Consider the following 26,893-nt stretch of genomic DNA (forward strand, 5'->3'; position numbering starts at 1 on the left):
AACCATCCAGCAGATGTTGAAATGGATCTGGTAGATACATTTTTGTATCTCACAAGTTTGGCACAGTTTCAACTACACTTAAATTATTACACCAAGATGCATTTTGATGAATTGTGACTAATGATTCACATTCTGTATCATATCATGAGGTACTAGTGGGTGATGCTCAGAATTATACAAATTTGCTTAAGGCAAGATCTCGCTACTACATGACTCAGATCAACTAGATTTTGTTGACTGTTTGTAACTGCCTTTGACATTGCCCTCCTATTCCTAGTCACTAGAACCTCACCAAAATAAAAACAGAAGCACCACGTGAAGAGTAATAGAGTGAATTAGAAGGAAAGTTTAAGATCAGATCTGACCACAGCAATGATTCTTTTGTTCTTTTTTTCCAATGACTAGATAAAAGAAGCCACACATTGTACTTGAAAATCATGGTAAGCCATAATAATCTGCCCTGATTCTCAGCAATCAATGTTAAGATGTGGATCAAAACTCTAGTTTATTCCACTACCAAGTTTACCCTACAGTCTAATTTGCTAGTCTATTCCACTACCAAGTTTACCCTACAGTCTAATTTGCTAGTCTATTCCACTACCAAGTTTACCCTACAGTCTAATTTGCTAGTCTATTCCACTGCCAAGTTTACCCTACAGTCTAATTTGCTAGTCTATTCCACTACCAAGTTTACCCTACAGTCTAATTTGCTAGTCTATTCCACTACCAAGTTTACCCAACGGTCTAATTTGCTAGTCTATTCCACTACCAAGTTTACCCTACAGTCTAATTTGCTAGTCTATTCCACTACCAAGTTTACCCTACAGTCTAATTTGCTAGTCTATTCCACTACCAAGTTTACCCTACAGTTTAATTTGCTAGTCTATTCCACTACCAAGTTTACCCTACAGTCTAATTTGCTAGTCTATTCCACTGCCAAGTTTACCCTACAGTCTAATTTGCTAGTCTATTCCACTACCAAGTTTACCCTACAGTCTAATTTGCTAGTCTATTCCACTACCAAGTTTACCCTACAGTCTAATTTGCTAGTCTATTCCACTACCAAGTTTACCCAACGGTCTAATTTGCTAGTCTATTCCACTACCAAGTTTACCCTACAGTCTAATTTGCTAGTCTATTCCACTACCAAGTTTACCCTACAGTCTAATTTGCTAGTCTATTCCACTGCCAAGTTTACCCTACAGTCTAATTTGCTAGTCTATTCCACTACCAAGTTTACCCTACAGTCTAATTTGCTAGTCTATTCCACTGCCAAGTTTACCCTACAGTCTAATTTGCTAGTCTATTCCACTACCAAGTTTACCCTACAGTCTAATTTGCTAGTCTATTCCACTACCAAGTTTACCCAACGGTCTAATTTGCTAGTCTATTCCACTACCAAGTTTACCCTACAGTCTAATTTGCTAGTCTATTCCACTACCAAGTTTACCCTACAGTCTAATTTGCTAGTCTATTCCACTACCAAGTTTACCCTACAGTTTAATTTGCTAGTCTATTCCACTACCAAGTTTACCCTACAGTCTAATTTGCTAGTCTATTCCACTGCCAAGTTTACCCTACAGTCTAATTTGCTAGTCTATTCCACTACCAAGTTTACCCTACAGTCTAATTTGCTAGTCTATTCCACTGCCAAGTTTACCCTAAAGTCTAATTTGCTAGTCTATTCCACTACCAAGTTTACCTAACGGTCTAATTTGCTAGTATATTCCACTACCAAGTTTACCCTACAGTCTAATTTGCTAGTCTATTCCACTACCAAGTTTACCCTACAGTCTAATTTGCTAGTCTATTCCACTACCAAGTTTACCCTACGGTCTAATTTTCTAGTCTATTCCACTACCAAGTTTACCCTACAGTTTAATTTGCTAGTCTATTCCACTACCAAGTTTACCCTAGTCTAATTTGCTAAGCTATTATTTACCAAGGCATGTGCGAGCACATCTCTGAGAAAACCGAATCGGAATGTTGTCTAAGCTTTCGTTTTCCAATATCTCAACCCCACCCAGAGGAGGCCAGTGTGTGAGGCTGCTTTGTTACAGTTAATAAAATCAAGCCCGAAAGGTTAACAGATCAGTTTAAAGGATGAGTTGCTTTTCCACTAAGGAAAATTTTCCTCATTCTTTTCATTCCTTCCTTTTCTTTTAATTCCTTCAGTCACCATTATCCTGCGCAACCTCCTATTCCCAAACATGCTTAGCTTTTGTGTAATTATATCGATTTCCTGTTGCGATACAGAGCTTAAGTGGACGAGATCAAGCCCCACAGAGTCACGGTCTCCGCTCCCATTCTCTTTTCATTCAAAGGGGGAGGGGGGGTTATGGTGCAGACAGCCCACCGAGAGCTCCGCGACAGGCCTGGCAGGATGAGGAAGTCAGATGGGAGCTTGCAGAACAACTGTGTCCTTGAAATATCTGGGTCAAATACACTCGCACACATCTTTAAACCAAAATCACAAACTGATCAGATAGCCGGTATGACTGGTTCTACACTTATCTATTGTATGCAGAAGAAATGGGCAGTCAAGGTAATCGACTAGAAAAACAACATGGCAGCTGTTGAGCCAGTTGGAGCTGGTTTGTTTGTTTATGTCGTTCTCAGAGTGCTCTATGGTAAATCTAGCAGAGCGCTGTTGTTGTGGTAACTCATTACAGTGTAAACACAGATTTCAGGTCATCGTGTGGACGCCCAGGCTTGTTTGTGGCATTTTAATTGCACTAATTAGTCGGTATAATATGCAAGTAAAGATTTCCACTAACCCCTCCATTAATGATTATTCATTTCTAAGCGCACAATCTTTGTCATTGTATTTTCAATTAACGAAGATAGGTCTTATGAAGGTGACTTACTGTGGAAGTTTTTAAAGCCGTTTGTATGCTTCACTGAAGAGTAAAACATTAAAGGGACAGTTCACCCAAACATGAAAATCCTGTCATCATATTATAACCTCTATGTCATTCCAAACCTTTAGGACTTTTTCTTCGTTGGAACACAAAAGCATAGATTTTGAAGAATGTAACAGCTGCTCTTGTCCTATAATAAAAATGGTGGCATGCATTGTTGTGACCAATCTAACTACGAATTTGCGATATCCAAGCTAAAGAATAGCTTGGGATAACTGAAGTGAACTTATGTCAGGGTCTATTTCTCAAAGGTACTGTGAGACAATACTGTGTATTGTTAGAAGAGGAATATAGTACACAAGTTATATGGACCAAATGCATTCACCTTTTATAGTGATTTCTTTTTTACTTTGGAGCTCAACCGACCAGATCCTCATTCACTTTCATTACATGGAAGAGTACAAGAGAAACCACACTCAGTGTTTCTCCTTGGAAGAAAGTTATAAAGGTTTGAAATGACATAAGGATGAGTAAATTTAACTCTTTAACATGAATTCGGTTACGTCTTTCTGTCTGCCCTTTGTGTGAGAGTTACATGCGGCCTAGGTATTTGAAATACAAGGCAGAAGTATTTCACACAACATGAACTGTTGACATTGCAACAGATCCACCACAAAACCATAGCAAGGTCAATACTTATCACTTCCCCGCTCAGTTCCCCTTAATGACCTCTGAAAACAGTTTCAAAGCTTTAGGTTCTTTTCAAACTCCAACTCCAGCCCCGCTGACCCTGGTAAGAAGTGATCAGGACAGAAGACAGAAGTGTCTCCCTTAAACTTTCAGCTACAAAACAAACATAAGCCTACAAATGTCAATGCCCTGCACAGGCCATGCATGACCATGCACAGGGAGCCTCTTATAAGTTTAGAACTTAAACCAACACTAAGAAAGAAAACCTCTTTTTTTTTTTGACGAACAAAAATGCTTAAAAATATAAATCCACCCCATTTAAGGCCCGTTTCCACCGAAAGCACCCAGAACAATTTGTCCCAGGAACTTTTTTTCCACCAGACCTGTTGCTGTCTGCGTTTCCATCGCCGTCTAAAGTACCGCGAAGATTAGGCACATTTTTTCAACTCCATTGATTCGAATAGCAAACAACTCTTACTCCACACGCACCGCAACAGACTTTTAAAAATGGTGGTTGAAATAAAATGCTACATGGAGTAAACCAATCAAAATACGGCATGAACTCAACCAATCAGCATGTTCAGCGACCAAGTCCCACCCCCAAAAGTTCCTGAACTTTGAAAAAGTACTACCTCGCAAGCAGGGACTTTCTGGGGGGGGAATTTTTACCCGGAACTTCATTTAGACCCTCGTTCCTGGGGTCGAAACACACGGAGTACCACCCCAAAGTCCCTAAAACCTGGGAAAAGTTCCTGCGGTGGAAACGCGGCTTTAGTTCCACATGGGCCACAATAAACCAAAAAAGTAGGGGAAAGTAAAAGGTGGAGGTTGCCATAGGTTTTTGAAAAGATAGATAGTGGCTCAACTCCTGTTGTGAAGTAGTATTATGTGGTTTCGAAGCAGTGCAAGATAAAAGGCAGCCATAAAAATCCACTGATAAGAATGACAAGGGCTGGAAATGCAAATAAAATAATCTCACTCCAAACCTCAGTGCAATGCAATATCTGTTAATTTCCTGATGCTATATGCAGTCTAACTGACAAACACTATCTTATATATTTAAATACAAAGGTAGGGATTTCAAAAGTACTGGTACTTTGATTCGTCCCATGCGGTAATGTGGCTGAATGTGTCAAATTTGGTTTTTGGTCCAAAATGCCATTCCTAACAAATTAATGCAAATGTAAACAAGTGGGACAAAAACTGTACATGTCTCAAAAACGCATTAGACTTCGCACAGATCTGATATTTTGCACTTCAAACACGGTTTACTCCTCTTGTATATTTGTTTTATAGTTTGTATGTGTGTTACTTGCATTAAATAATTGCTTGAAAAACCTCTCAATGACGTCATTGAGAAATAATTGAAGGCGACATGCTATATCACCCAGGTGAAAAAAAAGTTCACTAAAATACATTTTATTTAAGTGCACTTAGTACACTTCCATAATGTACTTAAAGTGTTCTATTTTCGCGCACTAATTTTGTACTTAATATACTAAAAGCTTAACTTTAGTACTTCTTAAGATAAACTTAAGCTCAACTGAGTGTACTCAACTGTGCTATTTTGACACACACTGAAGATGAACTTAAATATATTTTTAATATACTATTTCAACCTTTAAAAAAAAATGTATTTTGTTACCACTTTTAGTATATCTAAAACCCATTTTTAATGCATTTTAATTGTACAAATAAATTATTTAAAATATAATAATGATATATTATAAATACATATATATTATACTTAAGGTGTATTTCTTTGTCAAAAAAAGTACACTAAATTACATTATTTAAGTGCACTTAGTACACTTCCATAATGTACTTAAAGTGCTCTATTTTCGCGCACTAATTTTGTACTTAATATACTAAAAGCTTAACTTTAGTACTTCTTAAGATAAACTTAAGATCAACTAAGTGTACTCAACTGTGCTATTTTGACACACACTGAAGATTAACTAAAATATGCTTTTAACATACTATTTCAGCTTTAATTTTTTTTATTTTGTTATCCCTTTTAGTACAATTGAACCTATCTTTAATGCATTTTTAAATACACTTATAAATTATTTAAAATATAAGAATATATAATATATACAAATCATATTTATGTATTGGTCACATATTTTTTATATAGTAAATAATTTATTTCCAATATATTTTAACTATGTTAACAGTACCTTTATAAAACAATTAAATAATGGTTTATTTAAAAAGTAGTCAAGTACACTATTACTGTGTTATCAGTAGCATTTTCTGCCTCATTTATGCTAAAAATTATATTTGATAAAAGTAAATGTAATTCATGTAAATGTAAACACCCATAGTTTAAAAGGATACCACACAGCACAGGTAGGCTATGTAATGTACAAACAAACAGCATCGCTTTCTTGAAAAACACTTAAATTTTTTGAGACGTTATTCACGAACAAGTCCAAACAGACCTTATAGGCGGGGGAAAAAGAACACAAGTGGCAAGCTTAAACTAAAATTATTAAACTACAGCATACAGTAGGCCTACGTATCTTAAATATGAACAAAACACGATTTTCTTTTCTTTTTTAAATTTTACAATCCTTTCCCAAACAAACCTTAGGAAAACAAAAACAAAAAAACAACAACAACAACAACAACAAAATATAACTTAACAGTGTTTTTTTCCACGACACAAACCTTTCGTTGTTGCATTTTCTAACAAGGGTAATAAAGGCAAATATTGGCTAAGAGACCCTTTTCACAGTCCGTGTGTCATCATATCTGATTTGTAATGTAAAGGATGGCTACATTACTAAATAATTCCGTTAATCATCGAAAGAAAAACTGAGATATTGTAATGAAACCCGAGATATTTATATCCCTCCGATAAACGATTCACCGAAACTGTTCACGTTTGAAAAAGTTAATCGGAAAAAAACATCACCTACATATGAATCGCGTGGTTTCCTCCAAGTCCTCTCAACAAACACGATCGCTATTATACTTTAACAGTTTAAATGTAGACTTCTAAATCTAATCACATTCAAGGAACATACGCACAGGAACTGAAGCTCGAGTGAAATGAGGTCATAATCATAAGAACCAATCACAGCCGTTCAACGGCTCTGGAACCAATCAGGACTAGTCACAGGTGTTATGCATATTGTTCAAATTTAAACAAGTACAACAACTTTTATGAAAACATTTAAACATCTTTGGAAAATGTATATGATGCATTTCAAATAATATGATGTTAAAATCCTTGTGGGAATTTCAGTATAAATGTATCGTAATGGACAACAGCCTTTTAAGTAGCCTTTAATCAAGTAAAGGTGAACAATATTAATTTTAAGTAGGCTTATTGCAATGCTTAATAATAGTTGACAAATGTCTATAATACATTATAAGTTGGTACATTATAAATGTAATTTTCCCCCCAAAATATTAAAATGATAAATATATAAATATTAAAATATACTGCAGTAGGCCTAAGTGTTTAAAAAGTACTTTAAACATACTAAAAGCTTAACCATTTTGCTATGTTCTTACACAAAGAGCAACATAAGTATGTTTTCTTTAAATACAATAAAACTTCACAAAAATTGTATGATTTAGCATATTTCTTAAAAGTATAATTAAGCATATATTTATTAGTGCATTTGTTAGAAATATATTAAAATTATGCTTGTGTTTAGCATATTTCTTAAAAGTATAATTAAGCATATATTTAATACCAATGTACTTATAGTGCATTTGTTTGAATATATATTAAAATTATGCTTGTGTTTAGCATATTTCTTAAAAGTGTAATTAAGCATATATTTATTACCAATGCACTTCTAGTACACTTGTTAGAAATATATTAAAATGCAAAAAAATTGCACTAAAAATACATTTAAAATATCAATGGTATTTAATATACTTTCGCAATTACACTTAATTAGTGTATTTATAGTGCATAATTTTTACAGTTTTCTTTAGCACAAAAAGTAAGAATATACTACAAATATACTTTCTTGTATTTAAGTGTTTTTTTAGTGCACTCAAGTACACTTTTTTTTCACCTGGGCATGCTCATATTAATATTTGACTTTTAAAACTAAAGAGTGGATATTAGTTTTTGCAATGGTATCAACATTTTATTTCTATTTGTATCAACTATGGAAATTCTGGGAAGCATGACAATAACATCTTATAACTTAGACATCTTAGAAATATATGCATAAGTCTTTCCTATTTCTTTATTGCCCGTTTCCTCCTTTTATTTTAATATCATTCATATTCCATTAATAAATTTCCACAATTCCATCAATAAAAACTTCTTTTAAAAAAATCCCAGGCTTAATATTTCCCACACTGACTACAAATGACAGGGTCTTGACTTGAGTATGCCAGGCAAACAATCGCTTACAATTTGTGGTTTCCCCCTGAGCTCATGGGTTTCAAGCGAGGTGCTCAAAATGATGAACTACTTCAAATCAAATAAGGCAGATTTCATTCACTGTTGTGCAATTAAATAAAAGCTGAATAATGAAAACGAGCAGGGGAAGGTTAATAACGACATCCAGAAAGAAAAAGAAGACTGCAAGAAGTGTAGAAGTGATAAAACCTTCAACGACTCAAAATATGCATATCTGCAAACCATTAAACGTATATTTGGAGCATATCATGAAGCATTTCACAAGTAAAAGCACGTAGAAACCATTATCAACCCAATCACGCATTCATTCAGCATTACACCAACCTATCGTTAACATGCTGCATCCGTCCGACCGGAATCTCAGCTCGGATGACCTTCGTCTAAAAGCCTAATTTACCAAGCTGATGCAGATCCTCAATGGAGAGAGAGACATTGTGATGCATCCAATATTCACTAACCAATGAGAGGGCCAGGCTTCATAACATTATCAGAATCTAGAAGAAACATCCGTGCAGAAGGGGTAACCAACCATCTCCTCATCCATCATCACATTACTCTCACCGGCCTCCATTACTGCCCGCATTAAGCATGACTTGCACCTATGGGCAATAGAAAAGCACCACAGTACCACTGAGGAGGTCAAGCCTTCATGTAAGGGGACTTGTACTAAAAGCAGCTCTAATAACCTTCAATATTGTCGCCTAAAATGCTAAATACTACCCTGTCCTTGCCACACTCAAGAACCACTTAATTTTAGCCAACTTAAACTGATTAAGTACAGATAGAAGATGGCTATAAGACACAATATTGCAAATGAGGATAAGTGAAACGGTCTAAAGCTGAATTTTATGTTTGGCACAAATTGTGTGATTTGACAGAAATTTGAAAGGCTCTGTTCCAAAACCTAGTTAAGACATCATGCTACAGGGACAAAGGCTTTTCCAAGAAGTCACCTTATTTTAACCGAATTTTCTAAGCCAACATTTCATGCATCCTTGAAATATCATGCACTGTGGGGAAAAAAAATCATTCAAAACGCTGAAAGCAAGAGAAATTTATTCAATACCAAAAAAATATTAATAATATAATAATCAAATTAAAAGGACTACTTTTGACTAAATTATGCATATTAAAGTATTGTGCTGTTAGCTTAGCAATATGAAAATGCCAAACTATTAATATCATTTGTACTGATATCAAGTCTTCCATGCATGAGGCGTAGTATTTGGAAGACGCAAACGCAGCAGGGTTACTTGCTGCCCATTTAGGGAGCTACTAAATGACATTGCATACAGAAGATCCTCGGGAATGCAGTAGACTGGCAGTAGTCATCTCACAAGGCTTTGGAACAGTCACTGCATCAACTATCACAATCATGAACACTGAACCAATGGATCATCTTTTTATGAGACATAAAGGAAGAGTATTGCATAATTTTGAGCTTATTATTCAGCCCAGAGTTTGCCCTTTCTGACATTCCTCAAGGCTGAATAAAAGACACGCTCTATTGTTAAAACATAGAGAGACCTCCATTTAAAAGACTACCAGTACTCATTCTTAAAATCCTAATGGGTCTGATCAGCATCCAGATATTGATTATTAGGTGTGTTTGCAAAGGCAAGCATTACTATGACTATTCATGCAACCATAAATGGTAGCAATGTGCAAAGCCCCATAAATCATCAACACCAAAGAAGATATACAGGAAAGTTTTTGTTCATACCATGCGGTCCAAAACAACATGGACCCTATTAATCTTTATTGTATGGAGAAAAAAAAACACAAAAAAATTATTTTGTGTCAAAGGTCCAAAACAACATGATGAGTAAAGTATGACACAATTATCTTTTTTTTTTTGTGAACTATCCCAGTATGATTAGGCTGGTTTGTCCACTTTTTAAAGTGCTTGTGGCAGGATGCTCTAAAATAGTGTCCCATGTATTGTGTATGACTTTGGCAATGAAATGCGAAAAATCTCATTGTTAATATGATCATGCATCTAAGCACATTTGAACTTGTCAGCATTCTACTCACAGCGGTGCTTTCTTTTATCAACACAAAGGAGAGTTGAGTGCCAACAGCAATCTGAAAACATATAGAGCTCCTTATAACAGATAAGAGAATGCTTTATTGAGACATTCACTGAGAGAGACAGGCAGACCAGTATTATAAAACCATATAAATTAAACAAATATAAAGCCACAGGAACACATCAGTCATGTTATGTTGCTCATCAAGCATTGTCCTTTTAGATAGTTTAGATAGCCAAAACAACCCGGAACATAATTCAGGATGATCACAAACTGGTATTCGGTTCCCAGTTGTTGTCTCACCATTGGCTGTCAAAACGGACAATGAGAGTTGCAATCTCTGTCTAGAGACCAATCTCCCTCTTCCCCTGCTACTCTAGATCACTGAAGCCGCTCAGTCAATCACGTCGGCAGTTAATCGGGCCACTTAAATCCAAATTGGATAAACAGGCACTGGGCAGGGTTATAATTCAAAACCGTTCACTTAAAAAGAAAATACTGGAACCGAATGATTTCTTGATCACAAAGAGAGAGTGACGGCAGTAAAAATACAAATTCGTCCAGTATATAATAACATTTGATTTTAAAATGACATTATATACACATTTAAAGAGGTCACATGATGCTATTTTTAAAGATCACCTAATTGCATCCACTTTCGAAAGGCCAAATAAAGTGCTTTTGCTCTCGCATAGAAAAGCGTCTCACGACATGGCGGCGACAACTACGATAACTAAAGCCACGCCCTCTTTCTTTGCATATGCATTTGGGTGGCATCATGCATATATTTCCACCTAGTGACGTAGGTCATTTTAGCTAGGTCTGGATCTGCCTTCACTTTTAGATATCTTTTTGTGGGAAACTTTGAGCCTTGTAAATTTGCAGACCTTATTCATTCGCAAACAGCTACTGTACATAACGCACTAAAGAAATAGGAAACCATGAAAACGCATCATATGACCCCATTAAATTGATATGCAACCAAACTTTTTGGATTGTCACATCTTCTAAAATGTTTAAGGCCAGGTTCAACACGTTTGCTGCCATGCCGATGGAAAAAACACTCCATACATGCTGGCTTGAGTCACTTCAATATGATGTCATCACTGATATTTAATCGTCTGTGTAAATACCAATAATTGACCCCACAAGCGATTCATCTAATGCGTTTTGAATGGAGCATAAACATTGTAAAATGGCTAATATGACCGAAAAAAAATCGTTGGTACGGAATGCATGACTCCAGATGGTTGGAAAAGAATGCTGCATTTTTCTTTTAACATCTCTAAGGTATGCAGAGGAACACCCCTCTACCCTGAAGCTAGCTCACCCTCCGCATCCGCTCTCTGCATATGCTTGAAGAAACAGAGTAAAGTCAACAATTCACAGCCCAGACTGATGATGATCCTTAAAAAGACATGGCAGAAAGCCACTGGAGTGGACCACAGAGTACAGCCTCTGTACTTGTCCACATTCAAAAATGGAGGCTTTTATTGAACAGTTGAGTCAATAGGGAGCTAACAAGAGTTAAGTGCATATCTCAGGGGTCTGACATCAGAGTCGGGATTAATATCTGACACTGCGACTGGCGTTTCAGCTCGTGATCCAAGAGGACGTTTTTTAGCATTAGCACTCTCCACTGCTCATGTCCAGCTAAGGATCAAAGTGTTTTTAGACACTCAAAGCCTTATTATTTCTACTGAACTGCACAGTCCTTAGGGAAAACGTTGTGCTGTAGCAATTCGTTAAACACCTCACAGCTGTGCTTTGGATGTTTATGATAAAACGGTGCTTTGAGACTTGATGCTCGGGCAGCATGGCCTTTCTGTCAGAGACCTGTCACTGCCGTGTCTCAGCCTGACAGGTTTGTGCAGAGCGCCGTAAGAGGCCACGGCTTGGTTTGGAAAACACTATAAATGCCAGCAGAGCCACAAATATTACTGCCCAGAGAGAAATAAACAAATAACACAAGAAATGCATGATGGGACTGCTTAATCCACAGCGTACCATGAGGAACTTAAAAGAATGCCACTTTATTGTCACAGTGGTAGTTTTGAATAATTAAAAATCACAACCTCGACTCATTGGAAAAACATGCCTCTACCTATATTTTTTTGAAAATCTGAATCCATACCTTATACGCACAATTCAAATGAACACGAGTGGCAGTAAAACACCAACAACTTTAATTCCTTTTCACACAAATTATGATTAAATGGGCAGATTGTTGATTAATAAAGATTTATTTGTGTAGGTTCCTTGCAAAATGCTGTCATGACCTGCATTATCTGTAAACTATGTTTGCATCACATAATAAGCTCCATATGTATGGCTTTTCTGACGTAGTAAACTTGCTTGGAAGCTGAACTGGTTCGGCATTGAGTGGTCCACTCAGGTACGAGTCCCCTTAAACACGAGTCATCATGATAAAACTAGTGCTGGGTTTCGATTCAAATTTCAAGAATCGATTCGATTCCGATTCTCAAGATCTTGAATCGATTATCATTATTCGATTCGATTCGATTCGATCCGATCCGATCTTCGAGATTAAGATAAGTGTTTTTGAAAAAAGCATATTTTTTTTCCAGCTGTTGAATTACAGGACTGTAGTTATGCAACATATTGATACAATTATTATAGACATTTAACTGCAAATTAATGGAGTATTGATGGTTGTAAAGAACAATCCCCCTTCCAGAGTGTTGATACAACTGCTTTCACAAACTTGCACTGGTGTAGACGACAGAGGACGCAGAGGTATCAGCAGCAGTAACCGCAGAGGATTGCAAGTAACCGCAGCAACCGCGATATTCACGTTTTTTATAAGGCTATACCCTTCTTGTTTTGAACTTCATGCATGTGTATTGAATGTTAAACAAGTTCATAATGATAACAAACAAGACTGTTTATCGTGGTGATGTGTAGCCTACAGAGGCTTCGCACAGACAGTGAATGAGAGAGATCGGCAGAGCGCGTGCGATTACCTGCGTCTGTCTTTGAAGTCATATGTATTTGTGAAAAAGGTTGCCGTGTCAAAGGAAAGCGAAATATTTGTCGTATCATCCTTTTAACGTTCACGTCACGGGTATTTACCATAAATGCGCGTCAGCAGCAGCGCTGGTCAGCATCCCACTGCGCGAGGAAGCCGCGGGGAAATAAAATCAGCGAGTCACGCATTGAATCAATGCCATATTGGTCTCTAATAAGTGAAGCATCAGCTTCAGCGTTACCCATGCGACGCATTGCTGCTCAGCTGAGCCTTGAAAAGTGGAACTCAAAGTTAAAAAATAATTAACACCTTGTTTCATTACATCTCTTTTAATGAATCAGCTTTTTTGAACGTGTTCGTTGAATGAACGGTTTAATGACTCACTCAAAGCCCGTTGTCGTAACAATGTGCGCGCTGAGTGAAAGCCTTTCAATGCGCATACAGGGATCTCCCAGTCGCGGCAAGTTAAAGTTCACGGGGAAAATGTAAACCTATTAAAATCGATCCTCTGAGTTACGGATCGATCTTTAGAAATTAATATGAAAATCGATTCAGAATTGGTGAATCGATTTTTTCAACACAGCACTAGATAAAACATTTGTTACAAATGCATTTCTCTCATCACGTTTAGTTTGTTAACACAATTGGTTAGATTTAGGGTAGGGTTTAGTGTATGGGGAAGGTTAACGCAATAGAGCACTAATTTTTAGCACCGCTGCGCTGACTGGACATTTCATTTCTGAACTGCTGTGAAGCAACGTAAGAAAAACGTAGCCAGATTCACATTCACGAAGCAACGATGTATCATTTGCAAATGTCGACACAGGCACATTTTTCTTGTAACCCTGGGTTGAAAAATCATCATTTATGTATAGAAAACTGGTCCAAACAGCTAACTTGTCCAAAAACATAAGTACAAAGTAAGTTTTTAGGTATGGACAATAAAATATGGTAGTGTAAGCTATACAATATCACTGTATTAGCAATATGCTGGTGTACCAAAACGTGTTTTTTCTATGCTATCCTTTGTCCAAAAAAACATAGAATAACATGTTTTTGCTAATGTGGGAAATGAAGTATGTAAGTATAAAGTATTATCTATTGTACTGTAAGGTTTTAAAAATACCATGGTATCCTACTGGTACTACCACAATAATATTGCCAAGAAAACTGGAACTACCACAGCACTTTGTTTAAAAATATATACTTTTAATAAATGTGGAATATTAAGCTGTATATCAAATGTGTTAGCGTCCAAAACCAGGCTGTGTTCTCATGAAAGGGAACTCCTGGCCTTCCTCTTCACATTCTTCTCGTTTTTACTAGAAAGTCATCGAGGTGGAACAAATCAAAAGCTATGATGGTGGTGTCTCGGGGACTGCCCGCATGTCTTCTCTCCAGCTGACGAGCTTCCAAAACATGCTAGAGCGCCATTGAGCAATGCGCACTGGAGTTCGCTCAAAGGAAAACCCACAGGCTTGCCCCTGGAAACGGGAAACACCCGCAGGAAGAAAGGGAGGTGTGTGGGAGTAAAGAGGAGGAGTGGCATAATTAAACGAAGAACTGACCTGAACATGCTTAGCCTCAGACTGAGAGAAAGTCTTAATCCCCCCCAATGACAGTGCTCAGACGAGCAGGGGGCGTTCTCACTGTACGCATTCTTGCGTTTTTTTATTTATTTTTTATTCTGAGTACGCATGCGTCAGACGGACGTTACGTTGCGTTTTTAGGCGGCGCGTCAAGTTAAGAATAGTTCAACTTTTAAAAACGCTTCTCGAGAACGTTTAAACGCAACGTCCTGTGAGAACGCAGGAGTCCGGCCGCACTGTCATTCTCTCTCTCTCTCTGATCGCATTGTAGCCTACACACACACACACACACACACACACACACACACAATCGGACACTGCAGTGGATCAAAACACACTCATAAGGTCCGTCCAGATCGGCAAAGCTCGAAAGAACACGTTGCATGCTTGAAATCAGTGAAACGGTCCAATGCCACGTAATCAATCACGGAGAGCGCGTGATGTCTCAGAGTTGTCCGTGCAGTCAGCGTTAAAGTTGAGACCACTGTTGCTTTCAAGGTTATCCAGGAACGGATTGCACGGAGCCAATGCGCCAAAAGCGCATCCGGTCGCTCGCTTGCAATTCTCTAGCATGCATGCAAACTTGAAATGTAATGTTCATACATGAGTCCAAGCCAAGACACTGACTGCACATGTGTAAACGCCTCCAGTAAACGGGACGTCTTCTATAGCTAGACTGAAAGTGCACTAATGATGCAGCACTGCTGATCATCACTGTGCAATGCACGACAACACTCAATGCGGACAGCAATGTCCCAAAACACTTCTTGGCGGGTTGTTTTTATCTAATCCTCTCCAGAGAGAGGAACCCAGCCCCCTTATCTCTCCCATCACAACCCTCCCCTTGTCCAGCAGCAGCAGCGGTAGTAGCAGCACCCATGTTCGGTTTCCATTCCAGGAACTCACCGTTCTTGTGCTCTGATGCTGTCGCTGTGAGGAGACACCGAATGCGGGGAAAGCAGAAGAGGCTACGGCTCCGCTGCTCCGGGACAGGAGGAGGACCGATCTACACACTTTTGCAGCCATCTCTGAAATGAATCCCCGGCCGAGAGAACGCAAGTGCTGCGGGCGAACCGACTGAGACTGTTGGAGGAAAGGGAGGGGAAATAGGAAGGGCTGCTGGGCTGGGCTAATATTTCATACACACACACACGCAACACTACACACACACACCTATTGCCTACACAACAAATGTTTCAAAAGACGGATGCTGTAGTTCCGCGTTCGAAGCAAAGTATTTCTAATGGGTGAAACTCAGTTAGAATGTTATATCTCATAACACATTCTGAAATGTCAGTATAAGGAAGTCGTAGACTGAAATACCACGGTCTCTAGGACAACATTAAAGGAGAGTTCTGATTGGCCGAGCGGTTACCTGCTGGCACTGCTTCGAACTCTTTTCGTCCAATGAGAAGAGGTGCAGCTCTGTAGTTTTGACAACTTGAAGAGAACGCCAGCTCGGCCAATCAGAGAACGCGGGACGCTCGCACGCTTGTGTTCTCTCTGTGGAAGAAAAAAAAAAGTTATATTATAATATATTGAATATACATTATTATACAATATTAAATCACTAAGTAAAATACTTAATATTTTATTTCCGAAATGATGTATTTTGAGAGAGTCACACGGCTACTTGGTGCATTAGGCTAGCAGTTTTGTCAGCCATGTTAAAGTCACAATGGAATCAAATTCTTCGGAATATTGCAGTATTTATTAAAACTTATTTATCCATGCACATGTTTTTTTTTTTTTTTTTACCTTCAATCTAAATAATTTCCCATCCCTCTTGCTGCAACTTCTCTTCTCTGATGACTTGTTTACTGGTGCGAGGGCTGGACAACCTGTCACTCACTTGTGATTGCAGCAATAGCAAATGACAATGATGTAATGATCCAATCAATTCACAATGGACAAAATCAAGTCCCGTCCTAGATTTTTTTCTTGTCTGAGAAGCAGTTTCACGAGAAAACACTATCGAAACTTCTGTTTCGTGCTGACTTAAAAACTGGCATAAACAACACAATCCCAATATGACATACAGAAAGTCATACACGTATATGAAACGACTATGGGGAGAGCAAGTGATGACAGATTTTTCATTACTGGGTAAACCATCACTTTAAAGAAACAACTAAATTCTATAAACATACAAAATAAAAAGAGTAGACTATATTTCTTAAACCTGCTGTTCCACTGTGTCACTGTGTCATTCATTCTTGACTCTTGGCAACTGGTCCATCCTGTCCATTATATAATTGTCTCTATTATTAGTCTGTCCTTCAAACAGTTATTTGGAGTTATGGGACGTGAAAATGCCAAACTGCATTTAATATACTCTATTAAGACATCTGATACACTTAAAGCAATAGCAGCACAATTTACACTCATTGATATTCAATCTGGTATGCATGGTGTTTCTCTGAGTCCTGGTGTCTTGTTGTTTCTGATCTCAAAAAGATCCCTAAGCAGCCAAATACAATTTAGGCTTTTAAATATATGTTTTTGTCCGTTCAAGGGTTGCATGGTAGGTCACACCCTGTAGCTCAAACTGTGTCTAACACATTCCAGAGTTCAACCTATGATTGACTGTGTGCACGTCTTCAACGTATGACTCTAATGCGTACACAGCAACTCCATTAGATCATGCATCAATATAAGGGATTAGTTTTAGCATTGATCCGAACCAGTGCCACTGTTTAGATTACACAGTGACAGATGTCTTGTTTTATTGTGGGATTTAATTTTTTTCTTCTGTTAGAAATAGATGTCTGTTATTGATAGTTCGTTTGAATCTACTATGTACTTCATTAACAATTTCACCCTTAATGCAAAGATCATTACATCTTACTTGAATCTCTGCTGATGTTCAAATATTTCAAATAAGTCTTTATACTTTACTATTTATATGTGAACATCTATGAACAACTGTTTTCCAAGGACTAAAGGTGATGATACACAGGGCAACTTTTTGAGCAATGTTGCTGGGCAATCTTGCCGAGCAATTGTTGCTTGGGCACTTTCCCATTGAAAATGGGCAATACATTTCTATCTGGATAATTTAGATCGGTCGTGGACCCTGTGTCTCATCTGGTTGCCCGTTGACGGCAACATTGCCCAGTAACATTGCTCAAAAAGTTGCCCTGTGTATCATCACCTTAACTCTACAAGGCCGGTCAGATGGGATTTGTGTTACCTTTGAGCTTTGGTTCCACCCACGGTTTCTTTCCTCACCCTTAAGGCTTGGTTTACTGCTTTGTTTGCCTGCATTTTTATGACCACAATTGATAAAAGCCTAAACCTGAACTGTGGCCTGTAATGTACCTTTTCATTTTAAATAAACGTTTTAAAATCACTGTTATACAATCGGATTGGGAATAAATCTGATACTTAAGGTCAGGAATTGGAAACTTGTTATAAAAAATTTAAATTTCGATTCCTGTGTGCTTTAATGTGATTTTAAATCATTTTCAAGCACAATAAGACGTGTTTCATATTCCCTGGCTTTGGTGCTACCACGAGGGCCCTAGGCAACATAGGCTAAATAGTGAGGCTGGAGCCTCAGCAAAGGTAGTCCGAACCCCTATTTAGGGGTGCAGGACAATCAAGCAGACAAGATCCTTGCCTGAAGGGCAATGTTATAACATGTTATAAAACCTAGCGAAGGTAGACGGCGAAGACCAGCCGGCTGCCGCACAAATATCCCCAATGGAGACTCAGATGGACCAAGCCCAGGAGGAGGCCATTCTCGGCACGTGCACCGCCCTCAAGGAGCCCAGGTTGCACTGTCCCCATAGGAGGAGGCGTCTCGCTTGTAATGAGACCACGTCTTGTAAAACTGCCCTGGCGATTTATGAAGGCTACCACCGTCATGTTGTCCAAACGGACAAGGAAGGAAGGTTTTGAGAAAAAAACAGAAAAACCACCATCCTTTCGAGGCCATTGATATGTAGGCGTTGCTCCAGGCTGGACGAGGAGCCGAATGCCGGCTTGCGTTCGCACAGAGCTCCAACCCGAGACAGGCATCTGTCGTGACAACCTTCCATCTAGAGGTCAGTCCCAATCAAATGCCTATGGTCCACCCTGAGGCGCACATGTCCGTGATGCCAAGAGTGGGACGGGACTCAGGCTTTCAGCCAATACTGCAGGGACTGCATGTGGAACAGGCCCAGCGGTTCTACAGAGGAGGCGGCTGTCATCAGGCCGAGAAACCTCTGGAAATCTTTGAGGGGAAAGACAGCCCACACTTTGAAAGATGCCGCTAGCCGCTGAATACTCAGTGAGCGTTCCGGCATGATCCAGGCCCGCATCCGAGCCGAGTCGATAACTTCCCCCAGAAAAGCGACTCGCTTGCTGGGAGACAGGAAGCTCTTGGCTGAATTGATTCTGAGCCCAAGATGCTCCAGGTGGCTAAGGAACAGCAATCTGTGAGCACAGAGCTCGTGCTGTGTCCGAGCCAACACCAGCCAGATGTCGAGGTAGTTCATGACGCGAATTCCTGTGCACTTGGTAAAAGTGCGTGGAGCCAGAGACAGTCCGAATAGGAGGACTGTAGGTTGGCAATCAGCTCCGCCAATTTAGGCGGGCTGAAATGCCATGGGTTTGTGCAGCTGCAAAAAAGTGAACAAATCCGGCTTCAGTATTTGGAGAAAACAGAACCGAAACCAAACTAGACCGAAGTGCCGGGCTCCGAACACCACGGTCCGCACACAAAAAACAACTCACGTGGACAAATGAGCGCACAGCCCAAGCAAACTCGAAACCTCACGCTCACCATGACAAGACAATAGGAGCGTCAGAGCTCTGTCACCAAACCAAGAATGAACAGAATAAAGTGACAGAACCCTGACAGAAACAAGAATGGGTTTAAATCATGTGCACCACAACTTAACAGATAAATACCTTTTGTCTTTATTTCAGCTAAGTGTAAAAAAAAAAATATATATATATATATATATATATATAATATATCTAGCCGACTAGATTACTTGCATATTAATGTGTTACTAAGCTACCTAGTATATCTAATATAGCCTAATCTGCTATAGTCTGCCTAGCCTGGTCTGTTTATGAGATTTTTTGCCAGGTTAGGTAACTAGGTTAACTTCTTATTTATATGATTTGTTTGGATAAATCTAACATACTTTCGGAATTGTTTGGGAATCTACATTTTTCCTGGCAACTTAGCAAAAAGACTAAAGAGTAAAGACTATTGGTTTTTTTTTAGCTCAAAATCACATCTGGTAGAATTTGGTCAATATTAATGAATTCACTTTAACAGTACAATTTGTGCTGGAATATTTATTTTCTGCTTTAATTGTTTTACAAGGAATGTTTAGTTAAAAACCTTTCTACCTGACCTCACCCTTAAAGGGGACTTATTATGTCCCTTTTTACAAGATGTGATGTAGGTCTCAGGAGTCCCTAGAATATGTCTGTGAAGTTTAAGCTCAAAATACCCCATAGATAATTTATTATACCATGTTGTAAATGCCAATTTTGAAGTGGAACGATTGCATCGAACGAGTGCATAATTCTCTAAATGCAAATGAGCTGCTGCTCCCCACCCCCGCTTTCCAGAAGAGGGCACAGCCTTTACATCTCGGGCCTCGGATACTCTGCCAAAAACTAACAAAACATCTGATTGGTTTTGATTATCAACTGTTTTGCAGTCACGCTCACGTGACATTGCCGTTCTCCTGCATCATGAAAGTTTATTATCAGCATGCGTTTTAAAGCCATATCAGTCTAAACTTCTTATATATGGTTTTCTGTGCACAAACATCTGAAGCGCGCGCACAGAAAGCTGGCTGTCAGACGAAGCATCCCGTGAGTATTAAACTAAGTTCTCTTTCACATCTTATTGCATTAAACTATCAAATACACACAACAAGGTTATGTCAAAAACACAAAGTTCACTTAAAGTTCACAGTCGGTTATGTCTGTGAATGTAAACAGCAAGTAAAGAAATTGCATGTGTATATTAGATCTGTGTATAAAAGTGAAAGCAGTGTAATATATAGTACCTATGCTGTATATGCTGTTAATATAAATCATACAACTAAAGAAAACCAGAAAATCACTCTCTGCTCTTGATTGAATAACTTAGTAGCTTTAATAAGAATACATTTCTTACTTGAATGCTGCTGTTAAATGCTCTGGTGAGGAGATAAACATGGCGGACTGTGTACAGCTCACTGAGGGGCGGAGCTAAGTACGTCAGCAGTCGTGGGCGGAGTCTAAGCATTTGTGATGTCACAAAAGCTACAGTCTGCAAACGGCTTGTTCTGAGACACTGCTAATGATTTATGGGGATTCAAAAAAGAGCAGTGGGTGGATTTTTACCATTAAAGGGTGGTTGTGTACACACATTGCCGACACACATTTATGTTCATTTTAAGTGAATTTTGCATAATAGGTCCCTTTTAAGACAACTTTTGTTGGTATAACCTATTACAGTTACGTTTATTTTGTCATATTATTATATATTTTACTTAAAACTATTTAATATGGATGTTTTATAAGTGATTAACAGTGTAATTAAAGTGTTAAATGCTTGACATTTTGTTAGTTTGTGACATTGGTCCAAGCAAATCTGGACTATTCAGACTACAGAATATCTACCCACCAAATCCTCGACTCATCTTGAGACTTAAGCTTTATATAGATCGTCATTCGTTTTTAGGACAACATGTGCGTTTAACAGCTGTAAGGCCTATGTAATTCGTTAACTTGAGCCATGTGATTGAGGCTTTTTTTTCACACCTGTTGCTGAGTCACAGACCCCTAAAGGCCCATTTCTAACAATGACACCAGCCTGAAAACATGGCTGACATCCTGATTCTCTGCCTACAATGCTCTCTGAGTCTCTCCTTTGTTGCCATGGGGGATAATCAGGCACATATTTGCTCTTCTCAAAATACTGAGGAGTCTTATCAGTGAATCTGCACGAACTCTGACTGATAAGTCAAAACCAAACAAAAGCTCTGTTCTTAACTTGACAATCTGGACCGGAGTGCTTCAGTAATTGTGAAGGGGTTTGATTTAGCTGACACTAAGTCCTAAGGTATAGCTACAGCCAGTATTCATGAACTTTTGGACTAAATGTGGGTTGAAAGGAGGTTAGAACAAAAGAAAGCATGTTAGCTGATGGCAGTGCTCAGGACAAATGGCTGTCCTCTCATGTCAAGTCATCTTCATTTATATAGCGCTTTTAACAATGGATTGTTTCAAAGCAGCTTTACAGAGATAAACATATAATTTAAGGTAACAGATTGTTTTGGCGTTATAGCGGTTCTTATTCAAGAACCGCTATCTCATGTAGTGGACTATCACGGTTTTCTCCAGAGCGCCTATATATATATATAAATGAACTAAATTAATAACTTTTTTACAACAAAATTAAACATCACTGAACTTACTTAAGCTGGACTGTGACGCTATTTTCTTCTGGAAACAAACTTTGTTGCATTTTTCTGTTATCTCTGTAAAGCCGCTTTGAAACAATCTGTATTGTAAAAAGCGCTATATAAATAAATGTGACTTGACTTGACTCGACTATTTAAGGGTTTAGGGGAGATGGTCCTCACTGCAGAACACAAAATCCAGGGGGAGGAGTTGGATCCAGATCCAACTCCTCCCACCTTACATATGCCTAAACCTACCCATCTCCGCCCCTGATCCCTAAACCCACCCCTAATCCTACCCATGCTACTGGTTTAGGGGGTGATTTCGGACACAGCCAAAATGTCAATTCTGCATGTAAATATTATAATGATGTCATCAATTAACTGAGATGCATGACGCAAACCCCCTATTTTTCTCATTGTAATATTTTATTGAAAGTTTATGGAAATGTATAAAAACCAAATATAGCTAATATACCAGATGCTATGGAATTGAACAGCAAATCATGCAGCTTTAATCCCCCTGTGGTGAAAACCAAGCTTTTAATGTTGTTTATATGTCTATGTGAAATTTGTAATATACTTTAAGACAAACCATGTGCAAATTCATAGTCAAGACCAAGCGTGCCGCACAAGCCCTCAAAAGTGAAGCCAAAACGTCTCAAACGCCCCCCAGTGACCGGTCCTAGTATAGGTCATAAACCCCGCCTCCCCATGTTATTCAACGGGACGTGAGACCAAGGCCCTGTCCCAAATGGCGCACTTCATGCGGACTTTCGGTCTCGTGGACTTAAATTGCGCGTGCTCGCCGAGTCTACGAGTCCGTAGGCCGTCCTATTTAGCATTTTAACGCCCTGAAGTGTGCTCAGCAGCGCCCCCTTTGTACCCTTGAAGCGGTCTTCCGCAAAGCCCGCATAGATGCAGACTCCACGCACTTTAACCTTGCGAAAGGCCAATCAGACAACGGATGGGAGGAGATTTCGCTCGCGGACAATTGTTAACATGGCTGAGAAGAAAATATTTAAGTGTAATTATCATTACGGTTTTTATGACAAGTTTATTCATACTAAGAGCTATAAAAAACTAAAATTTTGATTTCTGGGAGCCTTTAATTTTGTGTGCCCTTTGAATTCATCCAAGAGTTCAAGAGGTCAGTCTCTGACGACTGGTCACATTTCTTTGCCCATGCAAATTTGCAGGAATGCAGAAATCCTCAAATTTGACATAGTTCGAGTGGAGTCTGTTTGTTAAAAGATTTGAGTTAATTAATTGTGGAGAAGAAGAATTCGAAGAACTAGATTTGCATTTCCTGAAGGAAAGAGTGGTGCTTGCAAGGCAACCAAAGAAACTTTATAAATTAAAGTTTCAGGCCTAAGTGATAGATAGACAACCTGAGGCAAAGTGGTTTGGATTAATTAATGCTTAAAATTGGGAAGGTTTTAAAGGAATATTTGATATAATTTAAATTGATAAACAAAGTACTCAGTACTCAACGGCCCATTTCATGGTCATGTTGCAGGAACGCAGTCACGTCTAAGGAGAGGACATAAGGGCTGGTAACCAAAGCGACACGGAAACATTTGTCAGCAGCTGATAAATGCACCACTCCTCATAGTCGAAAGGACTCCACACCTGATGACTCGTGCATGGCAGAATATTACACACACACACACGACTGGACAAGATAAGTAGAAATCTGAACCAGCATTACTCGTTCTGTTGGAACTATCACACACACTCGATTAACAGTTTGTAACCTGAGTCCATTTCTTTCATTCATGCACACACACACACACACACAGATGACAGATAGCCACAGCATCAACATCGTCTCGACTTCTATGACACCAGTATCTGCAGAGCTCTGCTTTTTCAGGGTTTTCAGTTGTGAAGGGGTGATTTCTAGCTCCGTTAAAGACAGGATACTGCAGGCATTGTTTTTTTATATATATTTAAACCAGATTTTTTTCATTACTCTTTATCTATTGGCATCTACATTTCAGTTACAGTACATATCTTTAAAAGGCCATTTCCTCTAAATGAGTTTTTTTTTCTCATGCAGAAATTTCTCTTCCAGGAAAGCAGAACAAAGTATTTTGACCATTTTGGGGGAGGGGGTAAAAGTGTGTGCGTAATTTTGTACAGAGTTTACAGTTTGTTTGTATGCACTTCATCTGTCTTTTAGGGTAACAACAAAAATAATCTGTATTGTCAATGTTATGACAGCTTCCAAACAAACTGTTAAATAATAATGGTTAAAATAAATCATTTAGAAACTAGATTTTCTGAAAGAAATTGTAAGTGATGCCAAAGTCACTGCCACAATGCCACAGTGTTGTGGTCATTACTATGCGGTTACTAAGGTGTCCTATGTTGTTTCAGTGCATGACGGTTTCTAAGGTTATCTGGGTGGTTGCTTACTTACCTTTTGGCCTAAGTCGAAAGAATGTATAGTTTACCTGTTTTGTTAACTATGGAAACTTGTTTTCATCACAGAATAAAAAAAAATAAAAGGCAACAGACTTTTTATCTCAAAATTCTGACTATTTTCCCCTTGCAATTCTGAATTTATATCACCTTTTAGCGCTATAACACAAAAATTAGAGATATGTAAACAGAATTGCAATATATAAACTCGCAAATGCAAAAAAAATCTAACTTTAAAATATATAAAATGTAATTGCATTTGTGAAATATAAAACTTGCAGATGTGAGGAAAAAAGTTTGAATTGTGAGATATAAATTTGCAATTGTGAGAAAAAAGTCAGAATTGTGAAATATAAAGTCATTCTACCTTTTTATTTTGAGGAAGAAACCAGCTTCCATAGTTAAAGGGATAGTTCACTTTGAAATGAATTTTTGGTATGTTTTAGCTATCTACTTTTTTCATTGTGGATGAAATTAGTGGCTTGGCAAGCTATATGTTTCGAAGTAACCTCCTCAAACACTGATAAACACTTTATTTACATTCAGAAATTAAACAGACATGATACTGTCATTGTTGTCACGCATTTTCCTGTGATATAAAAAAAAAAAAAACATTGAAAGGGATGAAAAACAAAAGAGATGAGGACACATATGCCGCCAATATGGCTAGTTCGGTCATGCTGTAGGCGTATGATCTGAATAGGTCTATTGTAATAAAGATGGATTTGCGTGCAGATTTTTTTTCAGTGAACAATAAAACATGATGTTTTATTCTGACTTAAAGTAGCCATTTAGAAGTCCTCGCTGATAAGGAGAGAGATTCTGACAATCTGACAGCAGAGAAATTGGATATGCTATGCAGTGCACTTAACAGATCAATGACATAGACTGAAATAGACTTGAATTTAAATATTGTTGTAAGTTACTCAATTTTACACATCATGAACGACTGTACCACCGGTGACTAGCTGGCGATGAAATACTGGAAACAAACGCAGTTCTTTTGAACTTTCTGAAAGAATCCTGAGAAAAAAATGCACAACGTTAGGCAGAACAACTGTTTTCAACCTTGATAATAATATGAAAAGTTTCTTAAATACTTGATGGCATTGTTTAATGAATGCTCATTTATTTCTTGTGTTGCTTTATTTACTACTGACAAAGGAAGTTGCTAACTGACGTAGAAAGGTCAAAGTTTAGGTCAAAAAACCTTGGCAAAACAAAGATTTGCGACTTGCTATTGCTAGGCAGAGTGAGGAAGTATTAGATTCTCATTCCAGAGAGATTTTTAATGGACAAACATTTGCATAATCAAATTGTATCAGTATTTTTGGCTAATTTTCAAGGAGAGAGATTTAAAAATAGTGTATCTGCTAAAGGTTTGTTTAGCCAGCTTTTAGAAGAAGACTATAATTGGGGTCAGCACAGTGATTGACCTGACCGATTACATTTTTAGAATCGTGCTATGGGGCGGGGTTTAACCGTAACTGGTTAGAGGGGGGAAAATCGTGCACTTCAGCGCAAATAAACATGGATAAAAATGTTGATTTATCACTCTTTGACAAGCATTATTAGATTAATGGACCTGCAGTTGTTGCTGCTCTTGTGTTTAACTTGTATATATAACTGGACCTTGCATGCTAACAGTGGCTAATCATTTAGCGTGCAGTGGCAACAATTATAACCTGGTGACAAAGCCAAGCTTCACACAGACTAAATTATAGAGCTACATTTAACTTCAAAAGATTCAAGACCGTCCAAAATAGATCAGTTCGCAGATTGATACTCTATGCACCTAAGCCTGCTCAGATCCTGTTTCACGGTTGGTTGATCCAGAGAGGAAATTTGCCAAAGACGATCTATTTTGCAGAGGGAGTGTGTGTGTGTGATACAAATTATATATCGAGAAGCAGGGAAGAAATAAGGGACGGAGAAAAAGAGGAGGGCTGAAGAAAGAGGAATTAATAGAACTCAGCAACTTCAAAGATGTAGGGAAAAAAAACTTTCAAAAATGTGGCCTATTTCTTGTCCCCAGCTCTTATGTTCTGTGCTTTGGGCATACACTTTTGAATTTGAGCCATCTCCAGCTGCGGTGAGGCTGCCAGACATCTCGAAGAGAAAATTAAATCAGTCAGCTGAATCAAGTATCAATGCCAACACCATGTGAACATAAAAATGTAAGTGTTTATGTCCAGGCCCTGCTGGAAAAGTCCAGTCAAACCATCCTAAAGTTGTCAAGCTGGTCAACTAATCAAGGCTGTATTTTAGAACATGCTAACTAGCCCTATTGACTAGCCCTATTGGTCTAGCTTTACCCAGCTTGACTTGGGCTCCTCTGGCTGGTTGTCCAGTTGATCAACCTACAGTATTATGTACCCAGTGACTATACAAACAGCTTTAACCAGTTAAAAGCCATGTAGCAACCATCCGAAGCTGGTTTAGCTGGATTTTTCAGCAGGGTGATGGACCTTTTATGACAACACAACAAAGACAAAAACAAAAACATGG

General features: G+C 38.4%; 1 protein-coding gene across 1 annotated transcript in view; it reads right to left on the minus strand.

Annotated features, from left to right (window-relative positions):
* Positions 1-15,677, minus strand: part of mcu (mitochondrial calcium uniporter) — a 97,556-nt gene extending 81,879 nt beyond the window's left edge. The window contains exon 1 of the mRNA XM_056249634.1: positions 15,462-15,677. Coding sequence (XP_056105609.1) covers positions 15,462-15,581 — 120 coding nt within the window. The 5' untranslated portion in view covers positions 15,582-15,677. The remainder of the gene's footprint in view (positions 1-15,461) is intronic.
* Positions 15,678-26,893: the final 11,216 nt, after the last annotated feature.

This window comes from Rhinichthys klamathensis, unplaced genomic scaffold (genome assembly GCF_029890125.1).
Source record: "Rhinichthys klamathensis goyatoka isolate OS25496 unplaced genomic scaffold, OSU_Roscu_1.1 h1tg000003l_1, whole genome shotgun sequence".
Classification (NCBI taxonomy): Eukaryota; Metazoa; Chordata; class Actinopteri; order Cypriniformes; family Leuciscidae; genus Rhinichthys; species Rhinichthys klamathensis.